This window comes from Chiloscyllium punctatum, chromosome 40 (genome assembly GCF_047496795.1).
Source record: "Chiloscyllium punctatum isolate Juve2018m chromosome 40, sChiPun1.3, whole genome shotgun sequence".
In the NCBI taxonomy this organism is placed as follows: domain Eukaryota; kingdom Metazoa; phylum Chordata; class Chondrichthyes; order Orectolobiformes; family Hemiscylliidae; genus Chiloscyllium; species Chiloscyllium punctatum.
The window spans coordinates 61,536,889-61,564,117 of record NC_092778.1 but is presented as its reverse complement, the minus strand read 5'-3'; the positions used below and the strand labels follow the sequence as shown (position 1 = coordinate 61,564,117).

Below are 27,229 nucleotides of genomic sequence, written 5' to 3'. Positions count from 1 at the left end.
GCATATCACCTTGATAGATTACATTCAGGATTAATGAAACAAACTGCCTTTGTGAATTGGTGTATCTTTAATTTGCTTAAAAAAAACAAATTCAGGTATGTTGTGCTGACACTACAAATTGTACTTTGCTTTGAATTTTCCTGATACAGAAATCATGATTGAATAGTGATTCATGCAAACTTGAGGTGACGGAAATAAATCTGCTTTGTTCTTATCACGGACACACTGATGCAAGACAATTCAACAGATTATGAACAGAAAAATACAAAAGTATCAATTAAAATAGACAACTAGGAATAGATGAAACAATTTTTTTTCTCCTCCTATCTGCTGAACAGCTTTGTAGCTAACATTCTACTTGCTGTTCTAACATTTATCAGACTATAACAACCTACACAATAGAAAATGTGGTTACCAAGTGGGAGGAGAGAATCGCCTGCATCATTTTCTCTGGAGATGGGGAAAAAGCTGTTCCTGCTCATAAAAATAATGAGAGCACACTGATTTAAAATGATTTGCAAAAGAAAGTAAATGCAAAGTGCAAAAAAATCTTGTTCGCGGAGTGGTTCCGGTTTGGAATGCACTGCCTAGAAGGGTGTGGAAAGCAGTGTGAATTGGGGCATTTTGATATTTCCATTTAAATAGAGACAATACCCAGTGTTTACATGTAGCTGTAGCACTCATTTGAAGAGCTGGTGCATGCACAAAGCCAAATGCACTAACAATCGTGGTAATACTTCTAGGCAGCTGGACCAGTGGTAGCGTCCTGCTTATTATTTCATGGATTTAAGACAACTTTACAGCACCAAATACTGATATTTCAGTAATGATTAGATCGAGATAAAAATACATTCCACTCAATCTGAATGATCATTCATTACATAGCATTTTTAAACAGCAATGATGGATTGCATTAACAATAAAATCTAAAGCACTATTTGCACTTTTGGAGAAGATTTGTAGCTCAGGTTGTAAGGTTGCTCGCAGAGTTGGTAGATTTGTTCTCTGTTTCATCACCATTCCAGGATAACATCATCAGTGAGTCTCTGGTGAAGCGCTGGTGTTCTGTCCCAGTTTCTTTTTGTGTGTCTTGGTCTGTTGTGGTGGGTGATATCCCTTCCGGTTCTGTTTGAGAGGTTGGTAAATGGGGTCCAAATTGACGTTTGTTGGGAGTTCCGGTTTGAATGCCAGACCTCTAGGAATTCCTGTGCATATCTTTGTTTAGCTTGTCCCAGGATGGATGTATTGTCCCAGATGAACTGGTGTCCCTCTTCGTCTGAGTGTATGGATTTTAGTGACAGTTTGTCATGTCTAATGGTGGCTAGTTAGTAATCATGTATTCTGCTGGCTAGTTTGCTGCCCATCTGTCCAATGGAGTGTTTGTTCAGTCGCTGCAGGGTATTTTGTATATGACATTTGTTCTGCTGCTTGTTAGTACAGGATCCTTTAAATTCATCAGAAGCTGTTTGTGTAATGTTAGGTTTGCAGGCTACCATGATGCCTAGGGGCTGGAACAGCCTGGTCATCTCAGCTATCTTTAATGTACGGTAGTGTGGCTAGAGTTTCTGGGCATTTTGAGTCTTGTTTAGGGCTGTTGTGTAGGAATTGGTGGGCTGTGCTTATTGGGTACCCACTGTTCCTGGATATATCATATAGGTGTTTTTCCTTGGCTTCTTGTAGTTTCTGGGTGCTGCAGTGTGTTGTGGCTCATTTAAATAATGTCCTGATGCAGCTCTGTTTGTGGGTGGTGGGATGATTGCTCCTGTAGTTGAGTATCTGGTCAGTGTGTGTGGCTTTCCTGTAAACACTGGTCTGCAGCTCTCCATTGGCTTTTCATTCTACTGTGATGTCTAGGAAGGGTGGCTGTTGTTTTCTTCCTCTTTGAAATTTATACCAATAAGGATGTTGTTTATGGGTTTGTTTTAAATTTGTGTTTCATGATGAGAAAGGTGTCATCCACACAGGGGACTCACTAATTTCACCTAGTAAGAATCATTTGACTACTGTTCAATTTATTCATCATCTCCAAAAGAACCAGCTTGTTTATGAAAAACTAGCCACTTTGTGTCCTACACCAAGTAGGCTGTGTGCAGGGAAATAAATGTAATAGAATGAAGGAATCTAGCATTTCCATACACTAATAAATGGTTGAATAGTACTTTACAATATTCTGACTTGAAACAAGTTTGTAACTAGACTAAAAACACAAATAGGTCAGATGGAGTTTTACTGTTAGATTATTTCCCTAGTCTACACCAGGCCATTATAGTTTCACCTTTCAGCATTAGGGATTTAAATGCCTTTAGATTTCCACTTGAGCATGGCTACGTTGGATTGCTCTCACTCCAGTATTACTGTGTCCTTTTCACTTCTGTAACAGGTTAAAATAAGATTCAGTTTGGAAAAAAAACCAAATTAAACAAAATGGTGTAAATACAGAGGAGACGCGCATGTGTGAAGACAGACAAGCCCATGGTTCAGATTGAGAATCACCTAAAACACACCTTCACTTGGTAAATGTCAGTAAGATAGTTGTGCTCAATTTAGCCAGGTCACTGCATGGAAGTAACACAGTTTTGAGAGAACTTGCAGAAAGAAAAGTTCAGTGGTCTACAGATTTGCTGCAGTCACACTATGGACATTACAATGATGGCACTTCAGTGTTGATGGGCTTGTTCCTGAGTGATGTCACAAGGGACCAGTTTACTCATAGATCCAGTCAGCAGCACAGTCGTTCCAGCAGATTAGCTCCTCTGGCTGAAACCAGAGAGAGATCTCACGGACAGCACTCTCCACAGAATCACTGCCATGGATTACATTCCTGCATCACACAACAAAATCAATACACACAGAGTTAAATGCTTGAGTCTCTAAAACTGCATCACAGAATTGTTACAATATAGAGGGAGGTTATTCTGCCCATCAAGCCTGTATCAGCTCCCTGGTGAGCATTAGTAATTAAAGCCATTCTTCCATGTAACCTTGTACATAGTTGATCCCAGGCTTAGCTGAATAGAGACAATCTTCAGCTGCTTCAACTACCTTCTCACCATCATGAGGTCAGAAGTGGAGAGGAGTCACAAATGTGTTGAACAATCATTTGGTGAACCTCAGCTACTAAAGCAGTCCATGTCCAAAATTGCAGCATTATTTGGACAATACCACAGCTTGGGTTGACAAATGGCATATAACATTCTTGCCACAAAATGCCAGGCAGTGGCCATCTCCAGTAAAAGATGATTAACTATCACCTTTTGACATTCAATGGCATCACCATCACTGAATCCTCCACTATTCTGGGATTTCCATTAATCATTAGCCTGGCTGAGTGTCAGATGGTGTGAGTAAAGTGTTAACAGCTGAATACAAGAGATGACCTAGAATCCGATTAATTACAGCAGGGATAATTACAACAAATTAAAAACAAGATGGTTCTGTAGACAAATCAAAAGGCTGGCAATAACATGATAGGTGTAAGAGTTGTTAATTTGGTTGGAGCCTGGGCATGCGACTCTTATACTAATCACATTCCAGATAAACCTGTTGGACTATAACCTGGTGTCCTGATGAAGGGCTCATGCCCGAAACGTTGACTCTCCTGCTCCTCAGATGCTGCCTAACCAGCTGTGCTTTTCCAGCATTTTCTTTTGACTAACCTGGTATCATGTGACTTCTGATTTTGGACCACAGATGATGGTATGTTTACCCATATTAAAATCAATTTACCTGAATCCATTAATATTGTTGTAATTAAGTTTCCAGCTTCACTACTTACAATGCCATTATCTGTGTGTCAGTGGAAAATGTGGATAAGTGGCTTTCTATCCAGCCTGAAATACCAGGGGGGTGAAGATATGTGATGTTGGGAAAGGACTGACAGGAACGTTTCTTCTGGAAAGAGGCCAAGAAGCAAACTATTTGAGGTGTTTAACATCAACGATTTGCAGAATTAGGAGCAGGAGTACACAATTCAGCCCTCTGAGCCCATTCTAAGTAATATGATCATAACTGATCTCAAAATTTATTACTATAAAAGAACTGATACAGGGAGATTTCTTCTTGTGGGTAAAAGCATATATCAATAGAAGATAGTCACTAAGGAACCCAATGGGAAGTTCAGAGGAAATCCTTTACTTAGAGTGGTGAGAAAGTAAAGTTGTCTGGAACTTAGAGGCTGAAGTGCATATAAGGGGAGACTAGATAAGCAGATGAAGACGACTGGAATGGAGACATACAGTAATAGATATAGATGAACCAAGAAGGTTGAAGTTGAATACAGTAAAAATGCCAGCATGGACAAGGTGGGCCATATGATCTGTTGCTGAGCTGTGTATACTTTGAAAACGTACGCAACAGCATTATCCATCATTACTGAATACAGTGCAAGGTTGAGACCCTAAAACATACCCTTACAGAACACCATTATTCCTGTTCTGCCACTTGGGTTACCTGTCTCCCACCACTCAACTACTAAAGAAGGAATCTATCTATCTATCAACTGCCTTCTGGAAGTCCATATGACATTCATTCATTCCTTCAAGTCATTCAATCAGGATCCAACCTTTATGGATCCAGTGATCAACTGAAAATGTTCCATGTACTGAGACACTAAACATCATTAACTTGAAGTAGTCATTTCTGCACACTTGTGTTAGACAGCCTGTCTATCATTCTCTGGTCTCTCTCTCTCACCTTTCTCAAATAATGCAGGAAACACATTTCAGCTTAAAGACAAAGAATTGTTTGGCTGTTTCAGAAGATATTGAATCAGATCCAAAGAGTGCATTCCATTCAGCAAAGAATTAGCCTCAGTTTCTGCTAAAACGTTTGAGATCAAGAAAATGCCCACCTGCCCACTTCGACACAGAAGTCTCCTCTGATAGTGCCTGGTGCAGAATCAGCAGGGTTGGTCTCTCCCATCATGGCCCGAGTGATTTTGACAACATCCAGTCCTTGCCACACCTGAAAATGAGGAGGAAATAGAAGTCAGTAACAGTAATATTATCTGGCGAAACAAACAAGACAGCGAGTTTTCAGAAGATTTGTAGCTCAGTTTGATGCTTTGGATGTAGATTTACTCGCTGAGCTGGAAGGTTCATTTTCAGACATTTCATCACCATACTAGGTAAGATCTTCAGTGAGCCTCCACATGAAGGCTTCCTCTGGAGCCTGACTGACAATGTTACCTAGTATGGTGATGAAACGTCTGAAAATGAACCTTCCAGCTCAGCGAGTAAATCTACATCCATAAACAAGACAATTTATCAAACACACGTTTCTGTGCTGACATGCAAACTTTGTACAAAACGTTCTATTCTGAAAACTGTATTTAAGTGCAATAATCAACCTATAATGAGACAGATGAAATAATGACTGATTTCTTGGACTGGGGCAGCACGGTGGCACAGAGGTTAGCACTGCTGCCTCACAGCGCCAGAGACCTGGGTTCAATTCCTGCCTCAGGCAACTGACTGTGTGGAGTTTGCATGTTCTCCCCGTGTCTGCGTGGGTTTCCTCCGGGTGCTCCGGTTTCCTCCCACAGTCCAAAGATGTGCAGGTCAGGTGAATTGGCCATGCTAAATTGCCTGTAGTGTTAGGTAAAGGGTAAATGTAGGGGTATGGGTGGGTTGCGCTTCGGCGGGGCGGTGTGGACTTGTTGGGCCAAAGGGCCTGTTTCCACACTAAGTAATGTAATCTAAAATCTTACACTACTGTTGTAGAACTCAAGGCTAATGTAATACTATTTATCCAATTTAAAATTCTTCCCCTCGACATAATTTTCACTTTGCTTCTTTCCTCTCAATATGCCGATATACTGGGCCAGCTGCTTCATTCTCAACAGTTGGCCTGGACGATGGAAGACTTCACTCTGGCCTAATCCACTGTTCAATGAGCCTTTTTCCAACATGGATCACTTGATAGCGATCTGGGGCAAGAATCTCAAATCTCTTACCTTACAGAGAAGGATGCTGAGCAAATTATAAATTCCAAAATCATTGCCATTCAACTCTTGTAAACATCAAAAACCTGTGCTAACCTGGAAATTCTGCTCAAATTAGTTTGTACAAGTGATGAAATCCAAAGATAGGAACTTTTCATGTTGACATTAGTAGAGGCATGGTTTAAAAATAAAATCAGCCAATTGTAGGAGTTACTTTTTTGGCATTTTTAATAAGTGGTCATTTAAAAAATTGGGAGCACTTTATCATTTGGTTTTCACCCTACACTCTACCACAAAATTCACTTTTAGTTCCGAAGAGGTCTTATTGAATTCAATGTTAACTCTGTTTCTCTCTCCAGAGATACTGCAAGACCTGCAGAGTTTCCTTAGCCCTTGCTGTTTTTATTTTGTTTTCAATGCTTTGGGATAATTCCCTGCAAGGTATTTAATTTTAATCATTCATTGTAAAAGCCTGTTTAAAACAGATGCACAAAATGTTCTGCTCTGTAGCTGTATCAAAAACATTTAAAATCAGGCACTGGGAGAGGTTATTATTTTGAGGATTGCTGTTAGGGTAAGGATACTTGCTGTAATTATTAAAAGGTGCCTTTTAATTATTTAGATGAATTTGTTCATGTTGTTCACAAAAGCTGCTCAAGAATAGACCAACTCTTTATCCTTTATCAATTTTTAATGGTCAATATTAATGTTTCTATGCTTGACATTATTAAATATTAAATATAAATTAGGTCCTATTTTATTCCAACTTTCATGAAGCTGACACACAAAGATGCTACACCAATAAGCAATAGAACTTTGATCCTACAATTTATTACTTAATTATTCTCAATTCCTATCACATTATCAATGAGAGGCAGGGAGGAACTGTTACATCCCTCTTCCCCAACCTCAATAGTTAAAAATATGGTGACAACTCAGGGGGTTTTGGTCAACTTATAGTGATCTAAGTGTCACTGGAGAAGAAGGAGTCAGTCAGCTGCTTCTTTTACCACAAAAAAGATGCAGATTGCTTTGACAAGGAGGAGGAGCAGAACAAGTGAATTAAAAGGAAAGTATAGTATAAATGGAAAAAAATACATTTTGTCAAAGCTTTTCATCTTGTGCTCATCAGGACAATTTACATGAATAATAACCTCAGGAGAAAAGCAATTTTTATAATTTGTAAGAGGAGCATGTTGATTAGTAGGCAAGTGGACTTTGATGGTCAGAGATGTTACTGTGGATAATGCTGATGATTAACAGTTAACTGTCTGGAGTTAAACTTTTAAAACAGACAGGTTAACATTCATTGAAAAGAGGTTGAGGGTTGGGAGCTCGATCAGCATTTATTTCCCACCCCTAACAGACCAGAAAACAGATAAGAGTCAACCACATCGTTGTGGGTCTGGAATTACATATTTTCAAAAATTCATTCATGGCTGGCTAGGCCAGCACTTCTTGCCCATCCCTAATTGCCCAGAGGGCAGTTTAGAGTCAACCACATTGTTATGGGTTTGGAGTCACATGTAGGCCAGTCCAAGGAAGGCATTTTCCTTCTTTATCAGACATTAGTGAACCAGATGGGTTTTTCTGACATTCACCAATATAGTCAGAGTCATAGAGACGCACAGCACGGAAACAGACCCTTTCAGCCCAACTCGTCTGTGCCAACCCAATAATCCTAAACTAATCCAGTCCCCATTTGCTAGCACTTGGCCCATATCCCTCTAAACCGTTCCAATTCATATACCCATCCAGATGCATTTTAAATGTTGTATTTGTACCAGCCTCCACCACTTCCTCTGGCAGCTCGTTCCCCACACACACCACAGTCTGCATGAAAAAGTTGCCCCTCAGGTCCCCTTCCCCTCTCGCCTTCAACCTAAGCCCCTCTAGTTCTGGACTCCCTCATCCCAGGTAAAATACCTTGTCTATTTACCCTATCCATGCCCCTCATGATTTTGTAAACCTCTATATGGTCACTCCTCAGCCTCTGATGCTCCAAGGAAAAAAGCCCCAGCCGATTCAGCCTCTCCAGCGTCTTCCCTATAGCTCCAATCCTGGCAACATCCTTGCAAGTCTTTTCCGAATCTTTCAAGTGTAACATCATTCCTATGGTGGACTCTTAATTCCAGATTTATTTTTTTACTGAATTCAAATTCCACCATCTGCCATAACATGATTTGCACCCAGGTTTTCAGATTATTACTTGGGTCTCTGGATTAACAGTCCAGGAATAATGCCACAAGACTGCTGCCTCCCCTGTATAGGCCAGACTAGGTGAGAATGTAGACTTTTCTTCCCTAAAGGAAAATTTGAAAACCGGATCAGTTTTTACAACAATCAGCACTAGCAATAGGCTAGTGTTTTTTTTAAATTCCAGAATTTTACTGAATTCAAATTTGACCATCTGCCATGGTAGGATTCTAACCCATGACCCCAGAACTCGTTGCTGAGAGTTCTGGGTTACTAGATTCTGGATTAGTGGTGCTGGAAGAGCACAGCAGTTCAGGCAGCATCCAAGTAGCTTTGAAATCGACGTTTCGGGCAAAAGCCCTTCATCAGGAATAAAGGCTGTGAAGCTGAAGAGTGTAGAGATAAGCTAGGAGGAGGGTGGGGGTGGGGAGAAAGTAGCATAGAGTACAATGGGGGAGGGGATGAAGGTGATAGGTCAAGGAGGAGAGGGTGGAGTGGATAGGTGGAAAAGAAGATAGGCAGGTAGGACAAGTCCGGACAAGTTATGGGGACAGTTACTGAGCTGGAAGTTTAGCACGACATGGTTGAAGAGCTTCAGGTCAGAGGAAACTGCGAATCCTCTTGCAAGGATGCCTGCCTTGAAGAAGTTTTCCTCCTCTCTCTACAAGAATCTCAGGGAGTCCCTCTCCCACTGCAACTCCCAGGTCATTTCCTCTGCCCTGAAGCTCTTCAACCATGTCATGCTAAACGTCCAGCTCAGTAACTGTCCCCATAACTTGTCCGGACTTGTCCGACCTGCCTATCTTCTTTTCCACCTATCCACTCCACCCTCTCCTCCTTGACCTATCACCTTCATCCCCTCCCCCACTCACCCATTGTACTCTATGCTACTTTCTCCCCACCCCCACCCTCCTCTAGCTTATCTCTCCACGCTTCAGGCTCACTGCCTTTATTCCTGACGAAGGGCTTTTGCCCGAAACGTCGATTTTGAAGCTACTTGGATGCTGCCTGAACTGCTGTGCTCTTCCAGCACCACTAATCCAGAATCTGGTTTCCAGCATCTGCAGTCATTGTTTTTACCTCGTTGGTTTTTACCTTCTGGGTTACTAGTCCAGTGTCATTATCAATATACGCCTGCCTCCCCATGACTCGGAATGGTTAATTCTTCAGGGCAATGCCTTTATATTGGGGTGAAATGGGTGCAGTGCAGGTACATGTTCTTTCTGTTTGTAAAGAGTAGGAAGCCATGTAACAATACATGTAGCTAACACTGCACTACACTGTAGTATCCTAAATTGGTTGTTAGCGCAATTCTTCGCAGACTCAGGATTATCCAGCAAATGTTATCCAGTTTGAGAATATCCAACGTCTCTAACAGTGACAGTTCATTGGCAAAATGATCAGCACTGTCTTCTCATACAGTATAAATGATGATTTCCTCTGAACTTGGTATTCCTGCAAACTGTCCTGATGAGTGCCAGCTAAAAGGCTTAGAAAATACAAAATGCTTTAACATACCATAGCGACGAGAGGGCCAGAGCTCATGTATTTCACCAATCCATTATAGAAAGGACGATCTTTGAGATCAATGTAGTGATCTTTGAGCAGGTTTTCCGAAGCCTTAAAAAAAAAAGTTGCATATTAGTCCCAATCTATTAAGCATTGTAGCAAAATATAAAACCTTTTTGAGCATTATAAAGTATATTCTCGAACAGCACAGCAGCAAAACGTATATCAAAATACTCAGTTTTTTTCCTAAGCAATTTTGTACAACCTACTTGATTTCTCTCCAACTTTAAGAATTGCCACTCATTACTACATACACAAATTGAAGCACTGTCTATTGGAATGAATTTACTGAAGTATTTAATACTGGGAAACGCTTACAAAGATCAGCTCAGTGTTGTGACATGCACAGTGCGAGTAGTTATCAAAGAATCCCTACGGCGTGGAAGCAGGTCATCCGGCCCATCGATTCCACAATGACCCTCCGAAGAACATCCCACCCCATCCCTGTAACGCTGCATTTCCCATGGCTAATCCACCTGACCGGCACATCCCTGGACACTACAGGCAATTTAGCATGGCCAATCCACCTATTTAGACAAGGTAATGAAATAAAAATTATTTGCCCCATTGTGCCAGGCTTCCCACAGAAAGTGTGTAAACTCTATTATGAATGTGGGCCAGTTATTTAAACATGTATAAAAATGGTCACTTCATTTTTATTTATTTATTCATGTGACATAGGTGCCATTAGCTGAGCTGTTCTTTATTGCCCGTCTGTAGCTGCCCTGGAGAAACTGGGGTACACTGTTTTCTTAAACCATTGTAGTACTTGTGGTGCAGGGATACTGACAATGCTTTAGAAGGCAGTTCCAAGATATTACCCAGTGACACTCAAGAACCAGGCCAGACACCTTCAAAACATCGAGAAAAGTAGCCCAGGCCCTAACTTTTAGGAATACATTACAGCACAGTACAGGCCCTTTGGCCCTTGACGTTGTGCCAGCCTTTTATCCTACTCTAAAATCAGATTACCCGACATACCCTTCATTGTATTAACTTCCATGTGCCTACCAAGAGTCATTTAAATGTCCCCAATGTCTCTGACTTTACTACCATCGCCAGCAGTGCATTCAATGCACCCACCACTCTCTAAGTAAAGGTTCTATCTCTGACATCTCCCCTAAATAGTGGGTGGCACGGTGGCACAGTGGTTAGCACTGCTGCCTCACAGCGCCGGAGACCAGGGTTCAATTCCTGCCTCAGGCGACTGACTGTGTGGAGTTTGCACGTTCTCCCAGTGTCTGCGTGGGTTTCCTCCCACAGTCCAAAGATGTGCAGGTCAGGTGAATTGGCCATGCTAAATTGTCTGTAGTGTTAGGTAAGGGGTAAATGTAGGGATATGGGTGGGTTGCGCTTCGGCGGGTCGGTGTGGACTTATTGGGCTGAAGGGCCTGTTTCCACACTGTAATGTAATCAAATCTAATCCTCCAGTTACCTTAAAATTACGCCCCCGCATGACAGACATTTCCATCCTGACTCTGTCTCTGACTATCCACTCGATCAATGCCTCTCATATTCTTGCACACCTCCATCAAGTCACCTCTCATCCATCTTCGCTCTGATGAGAAAAGCCCTAGTTCCCTCAACCTTTCTTCATTAGACATACCCTCCAGCCGAGGCAGCATCCTGATAAATCTCCTCTGCACCAACTTCGAGGGATCTATGGACACGAACGCCAAGATCCCTCTGTTCCTCCACAAAGCCAAGAATCCTGCCTTTAAGATTGTATTTTGCATTCAAATTCCTAAATGAATCACTTCACACTTTTCTAGATTGAACTCCATCTACCACCTCTACATCTGTATCCTGTCAATATAGAACATAAAACATTACAGCGCAGTACAGGCCCTTCAGCCCTCCATGTTGTGCCGCCCTGTCATATCAATCTGAAGCCCATCCCACCTACACTATTCCATGTACGTCCATATGCCTGTCCGATGTCTCGTTGCAACCTACAACACTATCCAGAACTCCACCAACCTTCACTTCATCGGCAAACTTACTAACCCACCTTTCCACTTCCTCATTTATGTCATTTATAAAAGTCACAAAGAGCAGAGGTCCCTGAACAGATCCCTGTGGAACACCACTGGTCACCGAGCTCCAGGCTGAATACTTTCCATCTACCACCACCCTGTCTTCTATGGGCCAGCCAATCCTGGATCCAGACAGCCAGATTTCCCTGTATCCCATGCCTCCTTACTTTCTGAATGAGCCTATCATGGGGAACCTTATCAAACGCCTTGCTAAAATCCATGTACACCACATCCACTGCTCTACCTTCATCAACATGTTTTGTCACACCCTCGACAAATTCAATAATACTTGTGAGGCATGACCTGCCCCTCGCAAAGCCATGCTGACTATCTCTAATCAAACTAGGGGTTTCCAAATAATCATAAATCCTGTCTCTCAGAATCGTCTCCATACTTTGCCCACCACTGATGCAAGACTGCTTGGTCTGTAATTCACAGGGTTATCCCTATTCCTTTTCTTGAACAAAGGATTAACATTTGCCACCCTCCAATCATCTGGCACTACTCCAATGGACAGTGAGGATGCAAAGCTCATCACCAAAGGTGCAACGTACCCCAACGTGTTGAATGTTACAGCAGCATCCAAGGTGACACCTGGCCTTAGACAATATTTTGGCCTGTCTGTGGGCATCACTGGCTGGACCCGCATTTATTGCCGTCCCTGGAGAAGGCAGTGCCCTGGGGCTGGAAGATGCAAATATGCTCCTGTTTCAAGAGGCTATAAGGATAAACACTGAAACTTCCAAATACGCGGTTTCTGCACAGTGTGCTTAGGAGAGAACCTCCCATTGGTGAAGGATTGGGAAGCATGAAATAATTAGTAAGAAAAGGAAATGGTGAGCAAAGAAATATTCTCTCCCAGCGAGAAGATCAGATCTGGACTGTTTGGGAGTGTGGTCAGTATAGATTCAATGGAGATTTTTAACAGGAAATTAAATCATTATCTTGAGTGAAATCATTTGCCCAACTCTGGGGAAAGCATTGGCTCTAGGTGGACTACTCCTTCAAAAGGGCCAAAGGATTGAAGGGGTGAATGGGCACATTCTGTGCTGTAACTAATCTCTTCCTCTTGGAGAGACATTTTCCATACAAGGTGGTGCTAGTCCGCAAGCTAATCTAAGCATTGTTCAGGCTGAGCAGATTAACAATGTGTTGGTAGAGGAATTTCCTGCAGGTGTGGGTCTTTTTTCACTCTCAGTCTGTGTACAGTAATTACATCCCAGCCAATGTGTCCAGATCAGACTCTGAGCCGATAAACCCAGAGCCATAGACTGTTGTTTTAGCCAAATGTAAGGTGGATATCCCAGGAGTGATGCAGCTGGTCAAAACCACTCGGCTTTAAGTGAAACAGAATTTATTTACTCACCACCAAATGAAACACAAACAAAAGAAAACAGAATTTAGAGCAAGTATTTGAAAACACGAACGACATGATAACCCCGCAACTTAACAAAGGAGCTGTTCCAATTTCTTGGATCATCCCATAAACACACCTCTTACCGAAAGGTAAATTCAAACAGGTTTTTACAGAGAGGTGTTGGAGAGATGGCAGAGGGAATCAGCCAGGGTTCATTGGCTGAAGCATGGAACCTCTTCACTGCAGCAGCTTTCTCTCTCATGCCCCTCTGCAGTTTCTAACGGCTACAACTAAACCAAAGTAAAAAAAATCCCTGAGCTGGAAGAACTGGCCACCCCCCTTTCATTGTACAAGTGTTTTGAAAAAAAAAGCCCTAAAAACCCTTTTCCCGCTTGTTGCCTTAGGCAGTATCTGTTAGCCATCATCAAAGTGGCCTGATCCTAGACAAACTGGAAGCTCTGCTTTTTACAACCCCTCCTGAAAAAAAAAACCAAGGACAGCATAACCTCGTTGAAGCAGCAGCATTGGCACACACTGAAGAAACAGTGATACAGTTCCAAGTCAGGATGGTGAGTAACTGGGAGGGGAACTTTCAGTTGATGGTTTGCCCATGTATCTGCTGCCCATGTGATGGAGGCCGCAGGTCGGAAGGTGCTTTTGGAGCATTACTCAGTTACTGCAGCGCTTCTGTAGACGGCATGCAGTGTGCTGTGGCCTCGTGTTGAGTTTCTCTAGTGTTGTGGAGTTGTACTCGTTCTGCCTCGGAATGGAAAAGGTAGATATGAAGAAAATGTTTCCCTTGACTGGAGAATCAAGAACATAGGGCAACAGTACTAGGAGAAATACTTTCAAAGTGTGGCTGAATCTTTGAAATTCTCAGATAGGTATGGATGTTCACTGCCAAATATATTTTGGGCTCAGGGTGAATTAAGAGAAATGGAGAATGAAAGTAAAAAGACGGAAGTGAGTACTACAGATGCTGGAGATTAGAGTCAGAGCCTCATTCCTGGTGAAGGGGTTTGCCCGAAACATTGATTTTCCTGCTCTTCGGATGCTGCCTGACCTGCTGTGCTTTTCCAGCACCACTCTAACCTTGAATGATAGAAGAAAACCAAGTTGGGATTGGACATCAGACACGAACAAACGTAATGATGAAGCAGGCTCCCAGATTAAATAGCCTGGTGCTGGTCCTTTTCTTAGAAAAGAAAGGTATTGACCATCACTCAGCTCAAAAAACATCAATGTCTTGATGAGAAACTCTGTCCATTTTAAAAGATGCTCTTTTCTTCATGATCTATATGCATACAGAAATAGTACCTACTTGTACTAAATGACACCTATACTTCACCAGGTCAAGGAACACGAGGTACTGTACCTGCAATATTTTCATTCCAACCAGTTTAAATCCCTTCTGCTCGAACCTCCGTATGATTTCTCCGACCAGCCGTCGCTGAACTCCATCTGGTTTGATAGCTACAAAAGTGCGCTCATGTATCCCAGTAATTACTGAGAAGTGAACAGAAAATGCAGAAATTTTAGAAGTTCCACGTTTGTAACACACCTTTCACAAACCACGAGAGCATCCAGAGTGCAGTATCAAGCATGCTGGCAGTGTTGTAATGTGGTAAACATGGCAGCCAAGTTGTACACAGTATGGTCCCACAAAGACTAACGTGATAATGTTTTAGTGAGGCGACACCCCAGCTAGGCTCAGTGCCAGCTGGAAGAACAGCATCTCATTTTCCATTTAAGGACATGGGCTGAATATAGAGTTCAATCATTTTAGAGCCAGAACATCTCCGACATCCTTCACCCACCCTCACAGCCCAGGCCCTGTCATGACATGGGCTTTTTTCAGCACAGGAAAAACTGAGGACTGCAGATGCTGGAGTTCAGAGTGGAAAAGTGTGGCGCTGGGAAAGCACAGAAGGTCAGGCAGCATCCGAGGAGCAGGAGTGTCAATGTTTTGAGCATTCCTGATGAAGGGCTTATGCCCGAAACATAGACTCTCCTGCTTCTTGGTTGCTGCCTGACCTGCTGTGCTTTTCCAACGCTACACTTTTCAACTATGGTCTCAGCATAGAGTCAGAGATGTACAGCATGGAAACAGACCCTTCGGTCCAACTTGTCCATGCCGACCAGATATCCCAACCCAATCTCATCCCACCTGCCAGCATCCGGCCCATATCCCTCCAAACCCTTCCTATTCATATACCCATCCAACTACCTCAAATGTTGCAATTGTATCAGCCTCCACCACTTCCTCTGGTAGCTCAGTCAACCTAATTCCTACTGATCATTGTCCCCATGAGAACCAAAAATAGAAGGTGCTGGAAAAACTCAGCAGGTCCAGCAGAATCTGTGAACAGAAATCAGAGCTAATGTTTAAGGTCCAGTGACACTTCCTCTTCACAGAGGTGGCCAGACGTACTGAGCTTTTCCAGCAACTTCTGTTTGTTTCTAATTTACAGCGTCCGCATTTCTTTTGGCTTTCATTGTCCCCGTTATCAGCTTTTCTTCTTCCTTGAGTTATTATCAACCACCCCATGGTCTGCCTAACTTCCCTTCTCTCTCTCTCTCTCTCTCTGTGGGCTCCATCTCCAACTATCTGCTCACTCTTTTCTACTCCCAACCCAATCATCTGCATAAACATCACCTTTCCCTAGTAAAAACAGTTCTGAGGGAGGGTCACTGGTCTTGACACATTAACTCTGCTTTCTCTCCACAGATGCTGCCAAATCTGCTAAGTTTCTTCAGCAATTCCGGCCTGTTTCAGATCTTCAGCAACCTCAGTTCTTTTGTTTTATTTTGATGTTTTAATGATGTTAATCAAGAATAAATATTAGGCAGCAACAAAATATGACAGATGCTTGAAATTTGAAATAAGAATATCGAGTGTTTTCTGTTTCTAAAAAGCAGTCATATTGGACTCAAAACATTAACTGTCTGTCTCACACCACGTACGCTGTTAGACCTGTTGAGTGTCTGTTTTTATGAGAACTCCCCTGTATCTCCTTCAAACAGTTCACTCTTCTACATTTAGCTGAGTTGGTAAATGGGGCATATGGAAGATGGTACCTCTGACAGTACTGCACTCCCACAGTACTAACCTTCAAACAGTGAAGCATTCCCTCAGTACTGCTCAAGTATTAGCCTTAATTTTGATCTCCAGTCACTGTTGGGAGCCTTGAACGCATAAGATGAGCCATAATTATTAGACTTCGTCCACTAAGAAATACTTGGTTGCTAACAATCACGTTTTTAGATTGATCTATTCTACATGTAGTGATCTGGATGAGCAGGGATTAGGCCAATCAGCCTCTCAGATCTGTTTGCTCAGCTTTTCAAATAGGTCACAAATTAAATCCATTTACCTGCCCTGGATCACGAACCCATTTCATAAGTTAAACAGTTCAATTTTGAAAATTTCAATGTGAGTAATACAGTTTTCACAGCACAGAAAAAGACTATACAGTCAATCAAGTCCACAAAGGTCATAATGCACCTCTATTATAATTCTATTTCCAGCACTCATGACCTTTAATGCTAGGACTTGTTAAGTGCTCATCTTCATTCTTAAATGTTTTGAGGTTTCCAGAAACCCACCAGTCTCTGAGTGACTTTTCTTTTTCTCTGAATCCCCTGCTCATTATCTTAAATTAATCATAGAGTCCCTACAGTGTGGAAACAGGCTCTTCGGTCCAAGTCCACACCAACCCTCCGAATAGTAACCCACCCAGACCCATTCCCCTATCTTATATTTAGCCCTGACTAATGCACCTAACTTACACATCCCTGAACACTATGGGCAATTTAGAACGGCCAATTCACCCTAACCAGCACATTTTGGATTGTGGGAGGAAACCAAAGCACCTGGAGGATACCCACGCAGACACTGGGAGAATGTGCAAACTCCACACAGACAGTCGTCAGAGATTGGAATCGAAACTGGGTCGCTGGTACTGTAAGGCAGCAGTGTTAAATCACTGAGCCACCAAGCTGCCCTAAAGGGCTGTCAGGGGAAAGGTTTCTCCCTATCTCCCTCATAACTTTGTACACCTCAGTCAGTATTCCCAAGTTAGTCTTCTCTGCTCAAAAGGAAAACAATCCCAGCCAATCTAATCTCTTTTCATAGCTGAATTGTTCCAGTCTAGGAAACATCTTGGTGAATCCCCTCTGCAGCCTCTATAGTTCAGTCACATCCTTCCTAAAGTGTGGTGCCCAGACCTGTCCCAGTACTCCAGCTGTGGCCTAACTAATGTCACATACAGCTCCATTATTACCTCTGTTCTGAGGAAGGGTCACTTGACCAGAAATGTTAACTCTGATTTCTCTCCACAAGTGCTGCCCGACCTGCTGAGCTTTTACAGAGACAAAAAAAAAACTGCACATGCTGGAATCCAAAGTAGACAGGCAGGAGGCTGGAAGAAGACAGCAAGCCAGGCGGCATCAGGAGGTAAACAAGTCCATGATTAAGATGTAACCTGTCCTGAAGGAAGATTACACCAGAAATGTCAACCTCTGCAGCTCCTGATGCTGCCTGGCCCGAGTTCTTCCAGCCTCCTGCTTGTCTACTGCCGAGCTTTTCCAGCAATTCAATCATAGCCTCCTTGCTCTTCTCGAGTGCAATCATATTCTTGCTTCAGAAGATTTTCCAGATTTACCAGCCTTTGTGCAAAGGGGGGGGGGATGCCTCCCATTACTGTGCGACCTTGAATAGCCTGAAACTTTAAAGCTATGCAGGAGCAAACTACTGCAGATGCTGCAAAGGCAATGGCCCTTGCTTGCAGTGTAGGTGAACTAATATGGTTCATTATATTGTCAAGCAGTGCAGAATGTAAATGCTCTGTACACACTGGGTGTAGATTGATTGCTCCTCAGTGCTCTCTCATTGAGTTGGCTGGGCCCCGGCCTCCCCTCGCTAGTATTCGGCCCCTCAGCCCCGGTCTATCCCCCGCTCTCACCCGACTGGAACAAGTAGGCAAAGGCGGTCAACGCCACGCAGATCATCTCAGCCGTCCCCTCGCCTTTCCACCGGAGAAAAGGATGGCAGCGCGCCCTCGCACCCTTATAGCACCGCCCCCCCCAAGGAGCGCGCACGGCGGCCCTGCCCTCCATGATACATCCACACGGAGCGCCCCCCGGCGGTTCGGAGGGATGCGGTCACACTGTTACCGCCACACGGAGCGCCCCCCGGCGGTTCGGAGGGATGCGGTCACACTGTTACCGCCACACGGAGCGGCCCCCGGCGGTTGGGAGCGATGCGGTCACAGTGTTACCGCCACACGGAGCGCCCCCGGGCGGTTGGGAGGGATGCGGTCACACTGTTACCGCCACACGGAGCGGCACCCGGCGGTTGGGAGCGATGCGGTCACAGTGTTACCGCCATACGGAGCGCCCCCGGGCGGATGGAAGGAGTATGATCACACTGATATCGCCACAGGGAGCGCCCCCGGGCGGATGGGAGGAGTACGATCACACTGATATCGCCACAGGGAGCGCCCCCGGGCGGATGGGAGGAGTACGATCATACTGATATCGCCACAGGGAGCGCCCCCGGGCGGATGGGAGGAGTACGATCACACTGATACCGCCACACAGAGAGCACCTCATTGGCTGGGAGAAGAGATGATCCCACCGATGCCGCCAAGTCGAGCATCCTCTGGCGGCTGGGAGGAGTGATGATTACCGATGCCATCACACCGAGCGTCCCCAGGCGGCTAGGACAAATGATGATCACACCGATACCGCTACATCGAGCAACCACCAACCCATGCCCCCGGCGGCTGGGAGGAGGGTGGTATTACTGATACTGCCACAGAGAGCGCCATTGGCGACTAGGAGGAGTGCAGTCTCACTGATGCAGCCACACCGAGCACCACCCAACGGCTGGGAGGAGTGCTGTTCATGAAACTAACACACCCAGCGCCCTCCGGCGACTGGGAGGTGTGCGGTCACACTGATGCCGCCACGGCGGGCGCCCCCCGGTGGCTGGGAGGAGTGCGATCACACTGATGCCGTCATAGCGCGCCCCCGGTGGCTGGGAGGAGTGCGATCACACTAATGCCGCCACAGCGGGCGCCCCCCGGTGGCTGGGAGGAGTGCGATCACACTGATGCCGCCACAGCGGGCGCCCCCCGGTGGCTGGGAGGAGTGCGATCACACTGATGCCGTCATAGCGCGCCCCCCAGTGGCTGGGAGGAGTGCGAGCACACTGATGCCGCCACAGCGGGCGCCCCCCGGTGGCTGGGAGGAGTGCGAGCACACTGATGCCGCCACAGCGGGCGCCCCCTGGTGGCTGGGAGGAGTGCGGTCACCTTTCCCCCGTCCATCGGCGGGTTTCCCGCTCGCTGTCGATGGTTGTCTGTCCGGAGAGTAACTGAACGGCGAGCAACTACCACAACTTGATTTAATTCCTTTATAGGTTTATCCTCCAAGTCTCCCTTATACCTCCTGCGGTTAATGATGTTGAGAGAGTACAGACCCTCACAGGGTGGCGGCAAACCGCCTGGAGTTAGTGGAGCTTTACAAAATGTCAGTGGAATTTTAAATATATACACATGCAGAGAACAATTTTCCCCAGGAAATGGCTTTGGATTCGTATTTTCTGTTGATTTTTAGTATATTTTCAGCGCTCAGGAGTTGGTCCGTTCTGTTCCACACCAGGTGCTCCAGCTCTCAGAAAGGACAGGCCTTTGGTTATTTGGGGTTTGGTTCTGGATCAGAAGTTTCCCTAAATTCTTCGTGACTGGGTAAGAGCATTATCTTTAAACGGATGAGGAGAAGTTGGCTGTTAATGAGGTCCATACCTGGGAATTGGTTCCAGCAAGTTTGGAAGTGCCCTTCTGCTCAGGTGGATGGCAGATGTTGAGAGTTCCCTGGGACGTCATGGGGGAGACTGTCAGAGTTTGAATTGGGTTTTGGACTGTGGCTTTTGGTGAGAATGAATCAACCTCTTGATGTTTCAGTACGAAGATGTGAAAGCTTCCTGCCTGACGTCCCTTACCAGCTCTCGGCAGTTCACAGAACAGGAAACTAAGCTATAAGTATTAGGGCTTTTACCTGAGTGAACTGTAAAGGTGATTGATCAACATGAAATAACTCTTCGGAGGCCAGCATCCTAACACCAATCACCGTTTATTTACAATGCACCCTTTGGCAGTAGCGCCGCCTTTCACCGGGTCAGAAATTCAGCATCCCAGTAACCTGATGGAAGGCTTTTGCCCGAAACGTCGATTTTCCTGCTCCTCGGATGCTGCCTGACCTGGTGTGTTTTTCCAGCACCTCTCTAATCCCAGTATCCCTGATATTTATCCTTCTATATCAGCCAGGTTTCCCTGATTGGACCACGTTAAAACCCCCATCAGGGAACTCTTATTCGCTGAGGTCCAGCTACAATCACTACAGACACCTTTGAAAAATGAACTGAAAAATCATTGTCCCATGCCTGTGGAACAATACATTGTGAAAACCACTTAAGTAATCTGGCCAATCGTGTTACTTTCATTTATTTATTTCCTAACTGTTTGTTTGTCTTTTCTGTGGTTAGGGCTAAAAACAAATGCTTTTGGGTTTATAGCATAGATGATTTAGATCACAGCAAACTTCTGTTAACCTGCAGCAAGATTGTGGGGGAGTAGTTGGGCTAAGCCATGGTATGTCCACACCCGTCAGCTGTCTTTTTTTTTTCTTTTTTATCTTTTGCTCTTTTTGTTTATTTGTTGTTTTCTTTTGGGTCTGGAGAGTGGCAGGTGAAGGAAGAAGCCTCCAGTGGCGAAGGCAACATGAGGACGAGCTGAATGCGGATCCGCCTCAGCCCGGGGTCTCCCATTGTGCAAGGAGAAGGTCCTGGACTGACTCTCCAGGCTAGGGCCATGTTCTGGGTCCGCAACTGGGCTCAGGCACCTGACGGAGGAGAGGTGGTGGTCTTGGCAGTGTTACAGTCTCCCAGTGTGGCGGTCTCATGCAGGCATGGCATTCTTGCCCTGGCATGGAGATCTTGTGCCCGTGTGAGGGTCTTCCTCATCTTTGGCTTCCAGGTGTTCCAGGTGCCTGGCAGGTGGTCTTGTCTAAGGGAGGTGGTCTCGGCCTAGGGTGGGTGATCTTCGGCAGAAGTTTCTGGCCCAGTTTTCCAATGGCATGGGAATGGTGGACTCGCCCTGGCTGCGTTCTCCAGGTATTCCATCGTTCCTTAATTGGCTTCCCCTTAGCTATTATCTGAACTGTGATGAACGTTGTCTTAATTTTATGTTTTTATCTTATTTAGTATGACTTCTGTCATTGGTGTAGGTGCTGTAGTGGGGCGACTTACAAAACTTTTCACTGTATTTTTTACGTAAGACAACACGTGGCAATAAATTTATTTTCTAGTCTAGTCTATTCCGTACTCGTCTCGTCTATTCTAGCCTAGTCTACTCTATTCTACCTATGGGATCTGGAGTGTAAAGGTTGATCAAATATTCCAGTTGATCAAGAGGTCCACATAATCAATGTAAAAATACACACTAAGTAATAGAAACATAATGTAGAGGGTATACATATCACTGTTATACTTTATATACAGCCTAAATCAATTAAATAACAATGCAACTTTGCCTTAAATAACACTAGCCAGCACAGAGTCTTCTCACTGGCACTCTCAGCTAACTACTTGGACTTCGTGGAGATTGCAGTGATACAGTAAATTTCCAATATTTACTGTATATAGTTTTTGCCAGTTTATCATGAGTGCCAGTTCATAAGGTACCAGTTAAGACAAAGTGTGCTGTACTTTATTGTTTACTATTGCTTGACTGAAGTTTTTGTACTGTTAATAAATTGCTAAGTCTTTTGTTTAAGCTCCAAACTGATGACTGGAGTTGATTATTTGTAAAGTCTGGGATTGGTTCTTCTAAAAGTCTGGTTGGAACTATTGGGGGTCAATTTTGAGGATCTTTTAAAGTTTTAATTTTTCTTTAATGTGAATACAAAGTTAGAAAAGCTGATTTAGATTGGCTATCTATCCCTCTGTTGCAGCATTACCCTCAATTCAGATGCAGCTGATTAGTGTGAACAACCCAATTTAAGGATTCAAGTTTGCACTTGTTTATAATTGCAGGATGCCAAAATATCCAAATATATTTTTTTAACCAGTAGAGAATTCAGGAGGTTACACCAGAAGCAGTTCGAGGTTTAACCAAAATAAGCATCAATTTGGGTGTGGCTACATATATGCATACCTCATACTCTAAATAGCGTATGGATCAGATCTATGCCTTACATCTCTGCCATATCCACAAATGCTAGTGAACAATTAACTAAATGGAGGAAATGGTTACACAAATATCCACATCACTCTTTTCACTGTTGGGAAACCCCAGCACATCGGTGTAAAAAACAAAGTTGAAGCATTTGCAACCATCTTAAAACAGAGGTGCCTACCATAAAGGACAATGACTGTGTTGTTTGGAGGCCAGTCATCTCAGTATTATATTGCTGCAAGAGACCCTCAGGCTAGAGACCTTGGCCTAGCTATATTCAGCTTCATCAACAACCTTACCACTGTCATAACGTCTGAAGTGGGATATTCGCTGATGGTTTCACAACATTCACCACTATTCACAACTCCACAGATGTTGAAGCAGTCCGTGTCCATTTTAATTGAATAGAATAAGCTTTATTATCGTGTATTCAAATAAGTACAGTGAAAAGTTTACTGTCCCATCTTGGGGACAAAGGTAGAGTTGAAAGTGTGGCACTGGAAAAGCACAGCAGATCAGGCAGCATCCTAGGAGCAGGAGAATCAACATTTTGGGCATAAGGGCTCATCTCTCCTGCTCCTCAGATGCTGCCTAACCTGCAGTGCTCTTCCAGTGCCACACTTCAACTCTGACCCTCCAGCATCCGCTATCCTCACTTTCTCCCTGGGTACAGGGAGGTACAGCTACTTAAGATCAAATTCTTAGAAAACAAAAACAAAATTGAAAAGTAAAGAAGCAAATAGTCCAGCGTAGAAAAATAAAGAAGTAAAATGTTCAGAATATCAGTCTTTCTGATCCAGTCTGAAGGGGGTGATAAACCGGAGCAAGGCCCACATTGGGAGAGCCAGCAGCATCCATTTTAAAGCAAACAGTATTCGTTCTAAAACAGCAGCTGCCAGCCCGACCACATGATCGGGAGAAGGGGGCCCAAAGACAGATCCGAATACACACCGGACCAGACACTAGTCAGGACTCCAGACAATGGTCATGACTCACAGATCGAAACCCACCTTATAATTTCGTCAAGGTTCCAACTGACACACACACATAACCTGATCATGCAAAACAGTCCTACACAAAAGGCAAACACCAAACGACCAGGATGAATCTAACAGACACTTTGGAAGTAACAAAGGGGGGTGCTAACCTCCAGCCCTCACGGAGAGACAAGCAGATAGCACCCAGACCCATTTACGTAAAGATAAACAGCACAGCATTTGTGTATGCTGCCGACTCTCCGAGGACGGCAGGAAGCTGGACATTCACACATACTCCAGCCATGATTGCCACCATTCACACTCATTCATACACAATCTCCTACATCCTGACTCATGAAGTATATAACTTGTAACATCGCGCGGGGAACGAGAGAGCGATTGAGATTCAGACCCCGGTTGGTCTCTGCTGGCGTTAAACACTTTAATAAATTACCGATTGTCGAACCGCACTCTGGGATCGGACTGAGATCATTTTATCCGCGCTAACAAGTCCATGCTGGCAGCTAGCCTCCACTGCTTTGTTGCTGCCTGCACTGGACCCACCAACACAGGAGTTCTCTCACTTTAGGCAACACTTCTTTGCCACTGGGTCCATCTCTCTCACACTGCTGAACCCACACTTGCCCCACACCAAGAGTCCCTGGTTCTGCTGCCTGGCCAGGCCACCTCCAGGTCATGAGTCCTGCTTCGGCTGCACATGTTGCCATGCCGGCAAGTGTCCACTGCCACCAGCGCTGCTCTCCCTGATTGCTGGAGGAGCTTTGCTGCTGTCAGCCTTGAATGTTGGGAGAACGCACTCTCTCCTATCACCAGGAGAACGACCTTACTGCTGCTGCCACAGGCCCCGAACAGCGGGAGAACGACATTACTGATGCTGCTACTCACCCCAAACGGTGGGAGAATGCACTCTCTGCGATTGGACTGCTATTGCTGTAAGAACTTCCTCGCTGCCATCACCTCCTATCACTTGGAGAAGCCACATCCACCACTCAGCATGCATCCCACTCTTGCTGCCGCAGCAATGCTGCCGACCCACCTGCCACAGAAAAGAAGTTAAAAAAAAAACAAAAAAGAAAGGAAAATAAAGCAAAAGAAAAGAATAGAAGCAAATGTTAAACAAAGATGGAAAGCTGATGGGAACAGATGGGTCCTGGTCAAGAGTCCACATGCAGCCCTGTTACTCCACCATCGTCTTGCACCAGAATCTGCAGCAAGATGTGGACAATATCCAAAGTACATAAACAGAAGGCTGGAAGAACACAGCAAGCCAGGCAGCATCAGAAGGTTGAGAAGTCAAAGTTTCAGGTATTAACCTTCCTGAAGAAGGGCTCCTGAAGAAGGGTTCATACCTGAAAGATTGACTTCTCCACTTTCTGATGCTGCGTGGCTTGCAGTGTTCTTCCAGCCTCCTGTTTGTCTATTTTGGATTCCAGCATCTGCAATGTTTTTTTGTCTCTGTAGAAAATATCCAGGCTTGGGATGATAAGTAACAAGGAACATTTGCAGCACAGAAGTGCCAATCAATAACCAGCTCAAATAGAGAGAGTCTAATCACCAAAGGTGTTACCACAGAATCAATCACAGTTAATATTATGCAGGTTACTGTTGACCAGAAACCGACATGGACCACCCCATTTAAATACAATAGCTATAAGAGCAGGTCAGAGGCTAAGAATTCTGTGGTGAGTAATCTGATTCCTAAAAGCCTGTCCACCATCTACAAGGCGCGAGTCAGGAGTGTGATGGAGTACTCTTCACTTGCCTGGATGGGTACAGCTCTAACAACACTCCAGAAGCTCTACACCATCTAGGTTAAAGCAGCCCCCAAGATTCACACCTTAATTAACACCTTCAACATTTATTCCATCTACCACCAACTTACTTTGGCAGCAGTGTGTGCCATGTACAAAATACTCTGCAGCAACTCACCAAAGATCGTTCAACAACATCTTCCAGCCTGTAACCTTTACCAACTAAGAGACCATAACCATAAGAGCAATTTCCTCTCCAAGCTACACACTAGTTTGACATGGGACTATAGTGTCACTGGGTAAAAATATGAATGTACATAGCCCATATAGACTGCAGCAATTCAAGAAATGGCTCACCACCACCTCCTCAAAGGCCATTAGGGATAGGTAATGAATGTTCGCCTAGATAGTGATGCCCATGTCCTGTGAAAGAACTTTTAAAAGATTGTCTGTAAAGAGAAAGAAAAACAATTTTTCCCATTAACTTCTGTTAATTCCAGCTCATGTTTACAATTATGTTTCAAGAGCTCCTTTTCAAGGATGGTGAGTGTTGGTGAAGGGTTGTGATTACAGCAAATGACTTGAGGCTGTGCAGCATCTGTTTCAAATCTTACATATTTCTGTACTTAAAGGACTTAAAAGGATCTTTCTAAATACTGCAATTTAAAATAAGTGCACTCTAATGCATTGAAAGTGTAGGCTTTTGGAAAACAATTCATGTTAGTTGTAATCTGCTATTCAGAATTCAGATTTGGAAGAGGGTGATAGAATCCCTACAGTGTGGAAGCAGGCCATTTAGCCCATCAAGTCTACACCAACCTCTCCAGACCCACTCCACCCGCCTTTCCCATGGCTACTTCACTAAGTCCGCACATCCCTGGACAGTATGGGAAATTTAGCATGGCCAATCCAGCTAACCTGCACATCTTTGGACTGTGGGAGGAAACCCATGCAGACACACGGAGAATGTACAAACTCCACACAGACAATGTGTATGGCGTTGTGAGGTAGCAGTGTTAACCACAGAGCCACCGTGCAGACTTTAATCTGAATGTGGGATAGAAAATGGAGAAGAAATATTTTGTACATAAAAAGATTTAGAAACATTAAAGAGGTGAACCTTTGAAAAGATTGGTAGTATCCACTAAAACTGATAAACTGTGTGAATTAGACAATCAGAAATAGTTGGAATGTCTTTAAGACAATTTGGTATCTCTTGGTCTCCATCATCCTGATCGTGAAGGCTACATGTATTGACTTGGACTTCCTGGCAATGTGTCTTAATTTGGAGCGCAGACGTATTCTGTTCAATAGATTAGTCAACTCACTAGTAGGAAACAAGAAATCTGATCGGGGGAAATCTGAAGATTTATATGTAGACTGTTGTGGTTTGAAATCCAAATGAAAATGACTTGAAATTACAAGGATGCTTTGGAGATTAAAATGGGAGAGCAATCATTTGATGATCTGGATCTTTTGTGTGGACCTGCTTAATTTTAGTTAGTCTTGGCAGAAACAACTTCTCAGTCTCTATTTTCTATTTTTCCTTCAATTCGATCTTTTATAAACTGAAGTATTCCCTTGTGATGTTAAATGATTAAATTGTACTATCTCTCTGGACATTAATGTAATGTTAAAGGGTTAAACTGTACTGTCTTTCTCTAGAAGCTGAACGTTCTGGAAGTGGGTGGGGATGATATTCATGCAGAAATGTGGGTGACTCCCACTTCATTTGGGCAGCCATTTACTGCTACTCTCCTGCTATTATCAAATTAAACTCTCATTCAGTCCCTTCCATTCAGAAATGCTTTCATAGCCATTCCCCCATTTAAGCTTTATAATTTACAACAAGTTGTAATTCAACATCCCATAGAAAACCTTTATCAGGTGTAAACATTATGAAAAGCTGCTTTGGTTTGACACAGAATGTTTATATATGTATAAAAATCTTTTGTAGTATCTTAGATTAGAGCTCCTACAGTGTGGAAAAAGGCCCTTCGGCCCAACCAGTCCACACCAACCCTCCGAAGAGTAACCCACCCAGACCCATTTCCCCTCTGACTAATGCATCTAACACTACGGGCAATTTAGCATGGCCAATTCACCTGACCCGCACATCTTTGGACTGTGGGAGGAAACCGG

The 27,229-nt window shown here is 44.1% G+C and overlaps 1 protein-coding gene across 3 annotated transcripts; it reads right to left on the bottom strand.

Moving 5' to 3' along the window:
- Nucleotides 1-48: 48 nt before the first annotated feature.
- On the bottom strand, nucleotides 49-25,480 carry nme3 (NME/NM23 nucleoside diphosphate kinase 3). 3 transcript variants are annotated; one of them, XM_072560066.1, is made up of 6 exons: nucleotides 25,445-25,480; nucleotides 24,222-24,372; nucleotides 14,475-14,605; nucleotides 9,656-9,757; nucleotides 4,850-4,962; nucleotides 49-2,821 (listed from the first exon to the last, which is right to left on the bottom strand). In XM_072560066.1, the coding sequence occupies exons 1-6, from the start codon at nucleotides 25,463-25,465 to the stop codon at nucleotides 2,704-2,706; spliced, it is 636 nt and encodes a 211-aa protein (XP_072416167.1). In that variant the 5' UTR covers nucleotides 25,466-25,480; the 3' UTR covers nucleotides 49-2,703. The 3 variants fall into 3 exon arrangements, with proteins under 3 accessions (XP_072416167.1, XP_072416169.1, XP_072416168.1); XM_072560068.1 differs by lacking the exons at nucleotides 24,222-24,372; nucleotides 25,445-25,480 and adding an exon at nucleotides 18,708-18,923; XM_072560067.1 differs by lacking the exons at nucleotides 24,222-24,372; nucleotides 25,445-25,480 and adding an exon at nucleotides 18,064-18,197.
- Nucleotides 25,481-27,229: the final 1,749 nt, after the last annotated feature.